The sequence below is a fragment of the Anabrus simplex genome, chromosome 2, assembly GCF_040414725.1.
Source record: "Anabrus simplex isolate iqAnaSimp1 chromosome 2, ASM4041472v1, whole genome shotgun sequence".
NCBI lineage: Eukaryota > Metazoa > Arthropoda > Insecta > Orthoptera > Tettigoniidae > Anabrus > Anabrus simplex.
This window is the reverse complement of record NC_090266.1, coordinates 979750779-979765904: the sequence shown is the minus strand read 5'-3', so window position 1 is coordinate 979765904 and position 15126 is coordinate 979750779. Positions and strand designations below refer to the sequence as shown.

The 15126-nt window shown below is 38.2% G+C and overlaps 1 protein-coding gene across 2 annotated transcripts in view; it reads right to left on the bottom strand.

Moving 5' to 3' along the window:
- Atg1 (serine/threonine-protein kinase unc-51-like protein Atg1) overlaps positions 1-15126 on the bottom strand; it is a 431394-nt gene that overhangs the window by 309038 nt on the left and 107230 nt on the right. For both annotated transcript variants that reach the window (XM_067141810.2, XM_067141811.2), the window contains exons 7-8: positions 9896-10021; positions 9741-9814 (exon numbers count right to left, since the gene is read on the bottom strand). In XM_067141810.2, coding sequence (XP_066997911.1) covers positions 9741-9814; positions 9896-10021 — 200 coding nt within the window. The remainder of the gene's footprint in view (positions 1-9740; positions 9815-9895; positions 10022-15126) is intronic.

The following is a 15126-nucleotide window of genomic DNA, read 5'->3' as shown; positions in this document are numbered from 1 at the left end:
TGTATGGAAACAAACGCTATGTGTGAAGAAAGACTATTGTTGTTGTTGATACATAATTATGTTTGCATGTACGAATGCTATCTGTAATACCGAACCCCACTGTCGGCAGCCCTGAAGATGGTTTTCCGCGGTTTCCCATTTTCACACCAGCAAATGCTAGGGCCGTACCTTAATTAAGACCACAGTCGCTTCCTTCCCGCTCCTAGCCCTTTCCTATCCCATCGTCGCAATAAGACCTATCTGTGTCGGTGTGACGTAAAGCAACTTGCAAAAAGAGTATTATCTTAATGAAGGGGCATAATTTTGCGCAATAATAGCGGTAAGTTATAAATGTCCTGTAAAAATACTCGTTAATTTTTTTCCCTACAAAGTTTAAACTACATGCTTTTCATTCAATTGGAGGTTCTGATACATAATTATGTTTGAATGTAAGTATGCTATCTGTAACACCACCAAATAATTAAAGTATTACCTTAACAAAGGGGCACAGATTTGCACAACAGCGAGAAGTTATTAATTTAATGTAGAAATGCTCGTTCCGTTTTCCCATACAAAGTTCAAACTGCACGCTTGTTATTCAATAGGAGGTTCTCCAGAGGCATAAACTGAAGGCGCGCTGAGCTCCCACTCCATTAACAGCACTATAGTGTTCCAAACCAAACTACCAATGAAGACACTCCATGCCATCTATTGGCAACTTTAGTAGGAGTTACTAATGATATCCTGCAAACTTGTACCATCTATCAGACAAGATAACTGACTGTTAGTTATTCAACAGTGAAGACATAGTTCCTAAATTAAAAATAATGATCTAGGAATTGTATGTATAAAATAAAATTTTGCTCTGAGAGTACTAACAACTTACATTATTATTGCCGACCCCATGGATTATTGTCGGGTTCCCCCAGGAGTCCAGGCACTACAGTTTCATAATGGCTGGTATGGTGTTCCATACAGCATAGTTTACATACTGGTGAAAAATTATTTCTAAGGACAAAATCTGAGAAAGCAAGTAATCTAAGAAATGCGGAAGATCCCCTACGGTCAGTATGTTCCAGAAGCATGTACTACCTAATGATGGTTCTATTACTATACGAACCTGGGTGTTTCATTCTTCAAAAATTTCGTAAATGCATTCACTGCTTCCGAGAAGTAACTGTCTATCAGATATATTGGTGTTGATTAATTGACAAATCATGAAACTTTGGACAATGAAGTAAAATCATACAGAAACTGTTACAACATAAAGATTTTGGTTTAACTTCTAGGCTGTCTAACAGGGGTAAGAAATTCTGAAAATGATAAGATTTAAACTATCACAATCAGAAACAAGCAACAAGTGTAGTATACGTACCCGAGTAGTCTTCTTCTTCATCATCATCATCATCATCATCATCATTTGTAGTGTGATGTGTTGTATGTAAATGAAGATGTAAATTAAGACAAACACAAACATCCAACCACCAAGAAAGAGGAATTAAACAAAGATAAAATCCCTGACCCGGTATCGAACCCAGAGCCCTCTGAAACGAAGGCCCCTATGCTGACCATTCATCCAAAGAGACAGAAAAATTACCAGTACTTGAGTGAAATATAGTACAGGAGAAAAGGAAAGAATTTATTGAATTATTGTAAAGGCTTGTTGTAATGTTGAAAGTGAGTGATAATTTGCAACTCCAAATGTAAAAATTTTGGGTCTGGCTAGGGTTTCCTGCTACGGGATGGAGTAGACCGTAAAGGGAGAGACTCGATGCAATGTTGGACTGCGGTAAATAACCAAATTCTCTAAATGGGCCAACGGTTTTGAGTGGAAGAGTTCCTTTAGGTGGCTGCATGTTCCCAGGTTAGGGGTGGCCTAAATAAAACCTGACAGTAAAGTACAAAATGACTTTTGGGTGTAGCGAGCCCAACTTAATAATAGCCTGTATGAAGTTTCAGAACATGCTGTTGTTTAAGCATATTCTATATTATCTTGCAAAATAATATGCAATTATGAGAGTTTTAGAATTTCTAAAGGAGTGTTTGGTTACATATGCCTAATTAGAACATCCAGAAAAAGAAAATATTTTCAAACATCAGCTTCGCAAGGACTACACTTGTGTTGGCACACTCAATACAGCAGTAAATGTCTAAAGTAATACATTTCTGTAGTAACTGAATAGAACACTGTTATAATAAATGCCACTGGCAGCAATATTTATTTGAAGAGTGAAAGTGATTTAAGTTTCTTGGCTGACATAAAAAATGATTGAAATTCACTAATGAGTTTTTCTTTACAGATTTATGTCTCACCGACACAGGTAGGTCACATGGCCACGATTGTATAGGACAGGGCTAGTAGGCCTGGGAAGGAATCAACCACGGCCTTAATTAAGGTACAGCCCCAGCATTTGCCCGGTGTGAAAATGAGAAAGCATAGAAAACCATCTTTGACTGGTGGGGTTCGAATCCACTATCTCCTGAATGCAAGCTGACACATACGTGACACAAACTGCACAGGTCAGTTCACTAAGTTTGTTCTTTAATGAAAAGTACCAAACTGTCATGCAATTATACAATTATTTCAGCTTAGGTAATGGGAAAATCATCTTTAAAAGAATCTTTGCTCATTTCCCATCCTACGAAACTGCAACAGAATTTGAAAGATATGTCCTCTAACAGTTATCCATCATCATCATCATCATCATCATCATCAATCATTTCCTTCATTCAGCTCCTGTCAGGCTGTGATGTTTATGGTATCTTTCCATCTTTCTCTATCTGATCATCATTGTTCCTCTGTAGCTGTGTTCAAATCCAATCAAGGCTTCTTCTAATTACATTATTCTTCAGAATTTTCAACCCCCTTAGTCTGGGTGTCCCTCTTGTCCTCCCCGTCCTTTACCAAATGGTTTTTCTTCCCGACATCCTCATTTCTTACTCTGTCCTTTCTTGCCTTCCATATCATACTTATTAAAAATTTCATTTTGCTGGCCCAGATTTTATGCCGCTGCCTTCTTGTCACTGTCCACGTCCCTGCTGCATGTCGGTATTAGGCAGTAGCAAAGTACTTGAAGCCCTCTAAAATGTCAAAGTTTTGTAGCTTTATTTTTATCATTAATTTCCTCCCCATGCTACTCTAGTCAACAACACAGTCACTCTTTTCCATGTTAATTTTCAATAATCACAATGTGCCAAGCTTCCCTTGTACTTCCTCTACTTTTGCTCCCCACATTACAATATCATCTGCAAACAGCATTACCTTCAGTAACATTCAATCCCTGTCCCATATTTTACATTGGTCTCCATTATAATTTCATCCATAAACATTATTAATAACAGTGGCAATTCTTAGAGTCCAGCTTCATTCCAAAACCACTCTTTTCTCCCTACATGTCTGGGCACAGCTGCAACAATTTTTGTACATTGCTTGAACATATTCTATCATCTGTTTTCCAAATCCTCTCCACAGCATTACTTTCCATACCTTTTCTCTGAGTACACTGCCGTAAGCCTTTTCTAAATCAAGGAATGTCATAACCATATTCTTTTCCGTATTGCTAATGTTTTTCCATTGACTGCCTAATACTGAAGATGGGGTTGAATGTTAATCGTCCATATCGAAAGCCATATTGCTCTTGTAATTGTCCTTCCTCCTTTCTTCTCTTTCTCTTTTCTAGTACGCTTTCAAATACTTTTGCTACCTGAGATATGAACGTGATTCCTTTATAATTATCATGTATCTTCTTGTGCCTCTTTTTTATAGGTATTACTACTCCTTTACTCCAGTCATTTGGCACCAATTTTTCTTTCCAAATAGATCAAAATAGTCTATACAGCCATTGTAGACCAACAGGTCCTGCTGCTTTTATCATTTCCACACACAATTCATCCAATCGCGCTGCTTTTCCCCACTTTCATTCGCTTGAAAGTAGTTTCCACCTCTTCCCTTGTGGTTTCACTCTCGGATTCTATCTCCTCACACACTACCTCTGTCATCTCATCTACACCCCTTCTCACATTCAGGAGTTTATTAACCCCTTCGGTGGCAGGTTTTGGCAGACCTCCTATGCCAGAAAAGTGAGGTTTTTTCGGAGGAATTTATTTATTTTTAGGAAGCAAGGAATGAGTAACAATTATTAAGGGAACACATTCATATATTATTCAAGGTTAATAAAAACTTACTTTACACTCTATTTACACTTTTTAGAGTAGGCCTGTGATATAGTTTCATAAAATATTGGTGTTTTGAGTAGGGCCTATACTGTCCTGTGAGCAATGCATTTTTATTTCAGGCTTCTGTATTATTCCCATCAGCAATACTAACGCAATAAATTGCCAAATTTTGTAAGAGCTTCTTTTTTCCAAAACCGTACCCTTCCATGCGGAGATTTATTTACAAGGTTTTCAATGCACTTTTAGCATAGGGCCAACGAATTTTTTTCGGTCACTGTCAAATTTACAACTTCATCTGTTAGAATCAGTTCAAAACAGTCAATCGCACTCACCTCTGGTAATAAGCTAAGCCTCACACCAGGATTTCCCGTAAATGGAATAATATTAGGTCGCACACTATCCCCAGGCTTACACTTTTTCCAAACGAATGTATATTCAACATCTACCATCACCTTAGCGTCTGATGTAATATCTTCTTCACTTTCACTAGAATTACTAAGGTCATCATCTGAAGAATCAATAGAATCATTATAGCTACTATCAGAAATACTAATGTCACTTAGTGATTCATCTTTGATGTAGTTCCTTATTTTGTCTTCAGACAAACATCTCTTCCATTTCGCGCTCGCCATTTCTGTTTACCTCGTCAGCTGGCCAGAGGTTGTATATGTAAAGTAGAGAAGATAAGGCATATTTTAAGCCAGACGCTACGTGAATACAACTGGAAATCCTCCCGCCATCTGTTGAGAATACTTGAAAACATTTCCCCAAACGATTAGAGTACCCGAGAAATTATTGGGCGATCGCGAAATGAACACTGCAGCTAAACGAGAATTTCTCGGGCGGTGGCGTTATGGGCAGGCGCGCGCCACCCGAGAATTTCTCGGGCGTGCCACTGAAGAGGTTAAAGTAATCCTTCCATCCTTTACTTATCTCTTCTTCTTTCCCTTACACCTGCTTTGTGTCGACTCTTTTCTGTTCCTTCTTATATGCAGCATCTTTTACCACTCTACACATTATCTTCCAACTCTTATGTAAATCCTTCCCAGCTTTTCTTCTTCTCTTAACTTACTACTTTCTTGCACCTTTCTTTACATTTCCTGATACTTTCTTCCACTTATGTCTCTTTTATCCCTATTCCATAATTGCCAAGCTTTCTTCTTATTTTTCCACTGCTTCCTTTAACCTCTCATTCCAACATGGTATCTTTTTCACTCTTTCAGCTATTATCCCTAAAGCACACTCTGCAAAGCTTACAAATGCCTCTTTGAACATGTCCCATTCCACTTCCACACAATTCTACTAAGTTCTAGGCATGTATTTCAATTTGTTTTGGAATTTTTATTTAACTTAGATATCTCAATCTCATACTTTTATTTTCTTATGTATTACTTCTATCATTTTTCACTGTTTTTCCTACTTTAATTTATGCTACTACCCTTATGGTCTCCATCAAAGGCTACTTCTGGCAAGGCTGTTACATCTAACAAATGTCTATTATTTGCTCTTTCCACCAAGAAGTAATTTATGTCTTTATCCTTCTGTTTCCCCATCCATATCTTGGTAATCTTTCTACTATTCTTCTTCCTGAAGCATGTATTGCCCACACTTAACCCATTTCTCACACAAGAATCTGCCAACTTCTCTCCTTCATTTCTCTTTCCATATCCAAAAGGTCAAATTATTTCTTCTATTCCTCTTATGTTGCATCCCACCACTGCATTAAAGTTTCCCAAGAAAGTCACTTCCATATCCCTTATTTCTCTCCCTATTGTCTCCAGGAATTCATCCATTTCATCTTTGCATCCAGTCTCGAGTGCATACCCTTGGATGAAATCCTTTACTCCATGCTCTACCCTTAACTTATGTAGTTCACTTTATTTACATACTAATCTACGATCTTGTTATTTATTATCCACTTTCCATTCTTTGCCTTATCCAATAGAGTTTGTATCCCTTCCTTAACTACAACTATTCCTTTCCTCTCCACCTAACCTCACTCAGACCCAACATTGCTATATTCTCCTTCTCCATAAAATCAGTCACCTTTTCTGATTTTCCAGTCAGTGTCATGAGAAACTGCCACCTAACGTTCTCTACTGGTTGCCTGCTTCTCACAGTTCTCCCAGCATAAGAACTGTGCGTTGCTTCTGGGAATGCCCTAGCAGTTTTGGAGGCTGATTTAAAAGTGCCATTTATATTTTAGTCTATTATTACAATGGGGTTGGCATTCCCAAACGCATTTCAGAGGTACTGCCAGAAGGTGATCAGGCCACTCCCAACATGAAGTACAGACGCATATTGCAGCCACTCCTAACCTGGGATCATACGCTACTCGATGGTTTCCAGTGTCATTTCCTACACTGACAGGACCACCACCCCCAACTAAGGAAACTAATCCATCTGAAGCCGTTGGTCACTTTAGGGAAATGAGTTATTTACTGCCGCCCGACACTTGGCATCGAGACACTGGCTGTATGGTCTACTCATTACCATACAGCGGTAACCAGCCAGACATCACTTCTGATGTTGGGCTTAATTCTGTAATGTATTCTCAAAACATTTAATTTATTCAAAAATTTACAACGATCTGCACCAATGACCTACCACTAAGGCAACTACGGTATGTTAAAGATATATTGTGTAGCCAGCATGTTCTGAAACCAGCATCTTTTAATGCATGGTCAAGCTGGGGTAAATGGAATAGCACAGGACATTGATTTCCATCAAAAAAATTATATTTAACAACACCCATCCAGCCGAAGCCCTAGTGTTTCAAAGTCTGGTAATCAGCTTGTATACAGCGGCAACACTACTTAACAAGATTGCTAGAAATATTATGCTTAGCGTTGTTCCATGCATGCAAGCATTGTCCGTATCCTTGCAGTAACCATGTGAAAGCCATGCAAATGGTCTATAACATATACCGGTCTCTGTGCTAATTATTTTCACATACATGAGTGAACAGTGGTTAGCAAGGGGTAAGTAAACCGGGAGTTACAGGGCACTGTTTCAATAACCAGTGATTGCATTTGCAGAAAATAATTGCGGTACAGCACGCAAAGTTTGTATAGAAACATCACATGTATGTCACTAACATAAACGAAAGAACAGTTATCAGTTATTATATAACATTAATATCATGTCTATGATAGGAATTTCACATATAATTTGAGGGTTTTGAATGTTTTAAAAGAAAAGCAGCTGAAGTTACTGAAATTTTGTGTCAGGCAATACTTTTTTTTGCTATTTGTTTTAAGTCGCATCGACACAGATAGGTCTTTGGCGACGATGGGATAGGCAAGGCCTAGGAAGGGGAAGGAAGCAGCCGTGGCCTTAATTAAGGTACAGCCCTGGCATTTGCCTGGTGTGAAAATGGGAAACCATGGAAAGGCAATACTTCAAGAGGCATTTTAAATAGTATGTTTAGGAGAAATTTACTGAAGATTCCTGTGTGAAAAATATCTAATGATAAAGGTAAATACTCAGAAAATATGTAGTTTCAAACCATGGCAGCATATGTCATTGAGAACAGAATCCCTCCCTTTTAAAAGCAATCAGATCACACCTACAAAGTCAAGTTACAAACACCTGAAAAAGTACAATGAAATTTGTATTAAGTCAAAACATTTTACCATATTTGGTGGCCTAGAAGCAACATCAGACTCCCAGGACTAGGTAGGTTTCTACAGGAATGCAAATAACTGATCAGTCAAATCAACTGGAATATTTGAAAAACGAGAGGAAATTTAATGCCACCTTGAAGAAGGAGGAGGAGGAGAAGAATTGTGACATGAGCAAGGCCTTCTGGTGAATTTTAAACTGTGTATTCTACGACTATGCATCGGTCTCTACAAAAAACTGTGAGCTTTTCCATTTGAGGTCTAGATGCCTCTGACACCAAAATGTTACCTAATCTGGAGTCCAGATGCCATTGCTTGTCAGAGAGAATGTTTGTATTTAGATCTTATTCAGACTTTTGTTCTTCCATTGTTTATTTTAATTATCTGAAGTTTCCTAAACTGCAATTTTCTCAATCCACCTCTCCAGAGGCGCGATAACAAGCTAAATCACCTATCAGAATATCTGATATGAATATTATCCAATCCAATCAAAAGAGTGTTCACTAAAATATCCAGATGGTTCTGCCAAAAGACACAAGCTTTGAGGATTTTCTGTCTGATCTTGTGGCAACTTTAGTGTGTGTACTATGGACTAAGGAGAGAGGAAATCTCCTTTCAGGAGAGAGAGAGGCAGGATTTCAGCATCATGACATCATAAATAAACAAGATATGCCAGTCTACAGTATCTTATTAAGGGATCTATTGCGTGTGAAGCTAGGGAAGATTTCTATGTCCCCTTAGTATGTAACTGTTAGGTCGCCAGTTCCGTTCTCTAATTAAATGTACGGCTTTTTCTTTCAGGAACAAATGTGACTTTTCATCTTTAGATTTTTAGATTTTTATTTCTCCCTGCAGAAGTAGTTGAAATGTAAGAAAGCATGAGTGTTTACACTTGTTAACCTTCCTCTAAATTTGTGTAGGGTGACTAAGCTTCCAACCATCTGAATTTTCTTTCGGTTTTTCGGCTTAAAATTTCACCCGGTAACATTTGATTAGCCTCTGTGTCACAGGACTGGATGCCCTCTTAGGGATCTTGCCTCTCAAATTATTTTGGAGTGCTTGAACATCGCCTCCATTTCACTGTGTACTTTCGGCCTTGTAGATTTAAACCTCATTTTCTCTTTCTTCGACAAAGTAGTGCGGGCCATGTGCCTCTGTAAATCTTATCTATTTTTCAAGGGTAGCTTTCATACTAGTTGCATAGGGGTAATTATACAACAGTGTACTGCTTTCTACTGTGATGATGAGCGAGGCAATCATGGCTGAAGATTCATTAGCCTGCAAGGGTCAAATTGGACTGACGCAAAACAAACTCTCGGGGTTAGAAACACTGCATATTGTATAACTTGGGAAAGTTAAGGCTTCTCTTTTTTTGTCTGTGTTAATTCCAGAAGGGGTTACATCCCGCTTACTAGCTTCACCTGTAGGTCGAAAATTTTCACTTTATAGCATAAATATTTTGAGCCTTCGAGCTCCTCGTGTGTAAATTTTCCAGATTAATCTATGTAAATACTAGAGTGGCTCAGCACTTCTGTGAATAACTGACGGTACCTTCACAACTGCCATTGCTGTTTAATTTTGTTCAAATACTGAAGGAAAAGAAATAAACTTCAAATGTGATTTTGTTAGCTATACTTAAATTCTGGTCAGTCCTTGTCCAGAAACTCACCCCTCACGCTTCTTTCCCCTCTATGCTCCGCGGAAATAAGTAATGTAATAATAATAAATTAGCACTTTCAGCCTGGCTCCTTGACAGATTTAGTATAATATGTTCTTTACTAAAATATAAATTTAATTCAATATTGTCTGTATGCCATGGAGTATGTTTCTTGCTGGTTTTGTATTTGACAAAAGAATAAAAAATTGAATTAACAGAAAAATGGCCCTTACGCCTAAATTAACACTAAACATATAGATAAATAGTCTGATGGAAAGTAACTCATGTAAGCATACATCACTTACCATGTACATAGGAGAACCACACAGTGTTGCTGCCATTACACCATCCTGAAGAAACCTGGCAAAACCGAAGTCAGCTGAAAATAACCATGTTTATCACATTCATGGGAAATTATAAAGTTGTAAAACATAACAAACATAAATACCAAAGAACTCACCTATTTTAAGTCTGATTTCTTGCGGCTGGGGACAAGTCTTCCCACAAGAATGGCTAAGAAGAATGTTCTGTGGCTTCAAATCTCTATGTACAATTCCTTTCGCATGAAGTGCTTTCATTGCCCCCGCTAAAACAAAAGTCAGTTCAAAATCATTTTTAAAATGATAAAATTTATAAAAACAGGTTATTACACAAATCATCCCCAAACTTAGATTTCTACAGGTCATCACCATCTGTTGTGTTCATAGCGCGCCAGTATACAGTAATCGGGAGATAGTGGGCCCTGAAGATGATTTTCAGTGGTTTCCCATTTTCACACCATGCAAATGCTGGGGCTATACCTTAATTAAGGCCACGGCAGCTTCCTTCCAATTCCTAGGCCTTTCCTTTCCCATCGTCGCCGTAAGACATATCTGTGTCGGTGCGACGTAAAGCAAAATAGCAACAACAACAACGTTTATAGCGCCTCGTCACTTCAGCCAGAACCGCGTATACTCAGAAGTGCTAAAATCCTCCGTTACGCAGCTCAGAGTGCTACAACGATGTCCTTCTCTATCTTTGCATTTGCTGCGGACAGCTTAAACTTCTTCTGACTTAAATGTTTTCTGATCAGGAAAGGAGGAAGAGAAAAAGAATCTTGCCACATTCACAGTTATTAGCACTGAGATGTACAAAATCACCAATTTGTTCAAGAGACGTAATTTAAGAGTTGCTTTTAGGACCAACAACACAAACTCTAAATTATTTCATCATACATACCGTTAATAGTGGTAATAAATTCCATAAATTGGGGTGTGTATAAATTGCAATGTGCTAACTGTAGCACTACGTATGTAGGTGACACTGGAAGGAATTTTGTTAAAAGGTATCAAGAGCATGTCAGGCCATTTGGCCATCTGTGAGAACATGATACATTATGGCCATGCATTCACAAATATAGACAATTACCTTAATATCATGAAAACTTTAAATAAAAGCCAATTATTGAATACATATGAAGAAATTTTCATATATCTAGACCAGAAGAACAATCTCGCAGGGAACTTGAACGGCATATCAGAGAAGATTAACATCTTGTACGAGAAGTTAATTAAAGTTAAAACTAGAACAGCCAAACTCTCCTCGTACCTGTAAAGGCCGCAGGCAGTCATTTTCACCGCTGCCGCTTACTGATATATATCTGGGAAACATCTGGATCTGGGAAACATCTGAATGTTCAATAATTTATTTTAAAACAACATAGTTAACCATTAGGATGTATTGTATACAGAACAAGCCATTGTTAAATATTAATAATAGTTCATATTCTCTCACTCCTAATAGGTAGCAATGAAATAATTTGGCGGACTTGCTATTGAATGCCTTTGTGAAAACTTATGATAAAAATAGCAGTGTGTATTTGTTTGCAAGTTTATTCAGGCACTTGACATGCATACTGTGCAATTGATTACCTTACACAAACATTTTTTACAGACTACTTTGTTGCACGAAAAACACGTCAGAGGTTTTGTTCTGTTTACAATTATTGGAGTTCACTTGACATTGTTGTCACGACTGGCACACTGGACCTGAGTCTGAGGCTCAGGCTCAGGCTGAAGTGTAGGGAGTTCAATAAACCGAGATCTTGTAGTCACAAAATCTGACCTTAGTTCTGGTTGACCTTAGTTCTCGTATTATTTCAAGAATTTAATCAGGTCGCGAGATTCTCTGTCCCATAACTTCCTTGTAGACTATCCATGAATTTATTGCTGCTAGATCAAGTACGTTCTAAAATGCATGCATCCAGCCCTAGTGGTGTATTTACGTGCCATTTGATCAGCTACATCCACACCATACTTAGTTCCGTTATAAAATTCTGTAGTACTAGGGAGATTCTTGTTATCTTCACTGACTTGAACACTCAGGTGCAGAGTGCTTAGCAGAAGCACATTTTTGTTCACTTTTCCTTGATATACTGTGAGAGTAGTGTGATCCTCCTCCTGAAGTACGACAGTCTTTTACAGATTCATATGTAATGATTTTATTGACTCCGGGATTTCCTTCCTCACTCGACTGATTGTTCCAACAATACTAGTTATCTTCTCTTTCAGCCTCTTGTGCAACTTTACCAATGTAAAGAAGTTATCAGTGGTCACGTTACGTCCTATCATGAGGAATGGGTCCGTAAGTTTCATGGCAACATTTTCACGCAGTGACTCATTGGCAGGTCACATTTCGTCTTTCCTAAGATAAGAAAACCCACTGCACACATACTTGGAATCTATGTCTACCAGTAGCCAGAATTTTATGCCAAATGTAAATTGGCTTGTTGGCCATGTACTGCGTGAACCTGCACTGAGATTTGCTGGGGAGGAGTTGTTCATCAGCTGTGACACTCTCACCTGGTTTACAGCATGCATAACAATTCTAAATAAATCTATTCCAAATAGCAGACGCCAAAGCAAATTTATCTGTCAGCAAACGAGCGGATCTAGTTTTATAGAGATCGAAGTGCAAATACCTTAGTATTTCTTTGAACCCGTTTCTTGCCACAGTGTTAGTGAAAACAGGGGGACCCAATAAAAAAGACCACATATGATCTACGGCTAGACTAGTAAGTTTATAAGCTGCACAGGCATATAACAAACCAATAAAAGCATCTAATTCTTCAAAAGAACTAGACCAATTATTATCCACTGATTGTCTACGAGCTTTAGTCTCTGTGAGTGTCTTTACATGCTTCAACATGGATGTGTCAATGAATAAACGCCAGGCACAAACCTTGCTATTAGTCTCTACGTTATGCTTAGCGTGAGAAGTAGGACCTGCTGCCTCTTTTAGTACCTTCTGAACAGCCATCCTTCCAGGGGCGTTCCCACTACTGTCGATAACAGTCCAAATAGTTGTTCTACTCTTACCACATGACCTCTACCACGTTGAACCCCTTCCTCTTCAATTAAGTTGCACGCTGCTAACAGATCGTCCCCTGCTACAAGATTGATCATGGCTGGTTGAAGGAGTAACTGGATATATTGTAGGTACGAAGTCCACTGTGTGGATATTTTCATTAGCCGAATCAATATCACTATCCGACATATTACCACACCAATATAATGGTCCGTTATTGGACATTATAAATTTTCCAGCTAACTCATTCTTGGTTGCCTGCGTTTCGCCCTCGTGTGCTAAGTTAGGCTCGTCAGTTGGGACTTAGCACACCACCCAAGACGCAAGGCTAGTGCATACCGTGGAGGCCACTGCATAGGCTACTTGAAGCCACCAGCAGTGCCAATGCACTATGAGAGCTATGGAAGAAGCATCCCTTTGTCTGCTGCTACAGAATCTTGTGGGCCTTATTGCGTTCCATAAATCGAAAGAAACATAATCAGATACCAGTACTCAAAATTTGGATTGAAGCCCCCTTTTAACCATAACTTACATCAAAACAATCAACTTCCAACGGAGAGTCTGGTCGCTACAAACAAGAATTAAATATGTCAATACTTCCTCTGATCAAATTGCCAAACTGCAGCAGCAAGCCTCATCAAATCTAGAAGCCATTTTCCAACGAACTCAAGACTTCAATTCTAGATTATCATCATGACTAATCACGCATAATGCAAAACTACAGTTTTTTTAAATAACATTATTTAGAGAGCACAATTCTTAACTATAATTTGCAATACTGAAATGTTACTGTATTCTAGAAACCAACACACTTCAGAAACTATGGCTCCTATATATTAACATCCAATATTTATATTTATATTTATGACTCAAATTTTAATGCCAAATTATAGTTGAATCAATCTTATTTTAACATTGCAAACAATTTTTAGCCAAATTAAAAACTGTGTTTTGGACGTCAATGTGTTTTAGAAGTAAGAGTTAATCCATTTTAACATCGCAGATCATATTGTCATAATTTTTAATGTGTATATTATTCTTGTTTTAAATATTGTTATCACTGAAATTAGATGTACATTCAATGTAATGAAATTTGTAACAACAAACCAAAAATAACAAACCTTGAGGCAATTGTACAGGCTGATGATGCTTGTGAATAAAAGCGAAACATGTCCCGGTAAATTAGTGTTGTAACATTACAACTTAGCAACACAAACTGTAATTTGTATTGAAAAGGTGGATCAAAATAACCAACAAATTGTTAGTATATCATAGCATAGTTCAATACGGGTCTAATAATGAGATTAGTTACATGTAATAAGTGGTATGTTCCAAGCTGTCAGCGGAGAGATGGCGTGGAATGATATTAGTAGACGAATAAGTTTGAGTGGCGTTTATAAAAGTAGGAAAGATCACAATATGAAGATAAAGTTGGATTCAAGAGGACAAACTGGGGCAAATACTCATTTATAGGAAGGGGAGTTAGGGATTGGAATAACTTACCAAGGGAGATGTTCAATAAATTTCCGATTTCTTTGAAATCATTTAGGAAAAGGCTAGGAAAACAACAGATAGGGAATCTGCCACCTGGGTGACTGCCCTAAATGCAGATCGGTATTGATCGATTGATTCTACAGCGCCACTTGTAAATATATCACAGGAAGCAAGCCGTGAGCAGAACAGAGATGTCCGCATCAAGGAAGTGAAGCGGTCGAAATGACCGCTTATGGCCTTCCTAGGTATAACAGAAAATATCGGTGTAATTTTTGGCATGAATGTACTTAACCCTAAAAGATTAAAAGTCACAAAAGCACAGCTTTGTGCGTACAAAAGTACGAGTGTGGAAATACATTGAAATTGGCTAACGGACAAAATGACCGCTCTGGCCATTCTAGTGTTAAAATTAAAAAGAAACATGAAGTCATAGTGCTGCAGATGCTCAGAGACTCTGGTAGTTCCTCTGCCCTTGACACGCTTTCCCATCTCCACTCCACACTATCCCCTCAATACACCGACAACGCGTTCGAGTTCAATCAGTTCCACACCTCAGCAGAGGCGAGTCCTCATTCTCGTGTCGGGCCCAACAACACAGGAAGTTAAGTAATATAACATTTAAATTTACATTATTTTACATTCAATCCTCTCTCTACACGCACTTAGGTTTTTTTCTCATGCTTTGCAGACTTTACAGTATCAGATTCTACAACCTGCTTTATCATCCTCAGCCGTTTTGACTTCAAATCCAGAAGTCACTCATCTTTTGAACTGAATTATTAAGGAGCACTTCCCAAAAGATTTGTCGAGAACCTTTTATTTTGTGATGTTTTATATGGTTGAGTCAAGAAA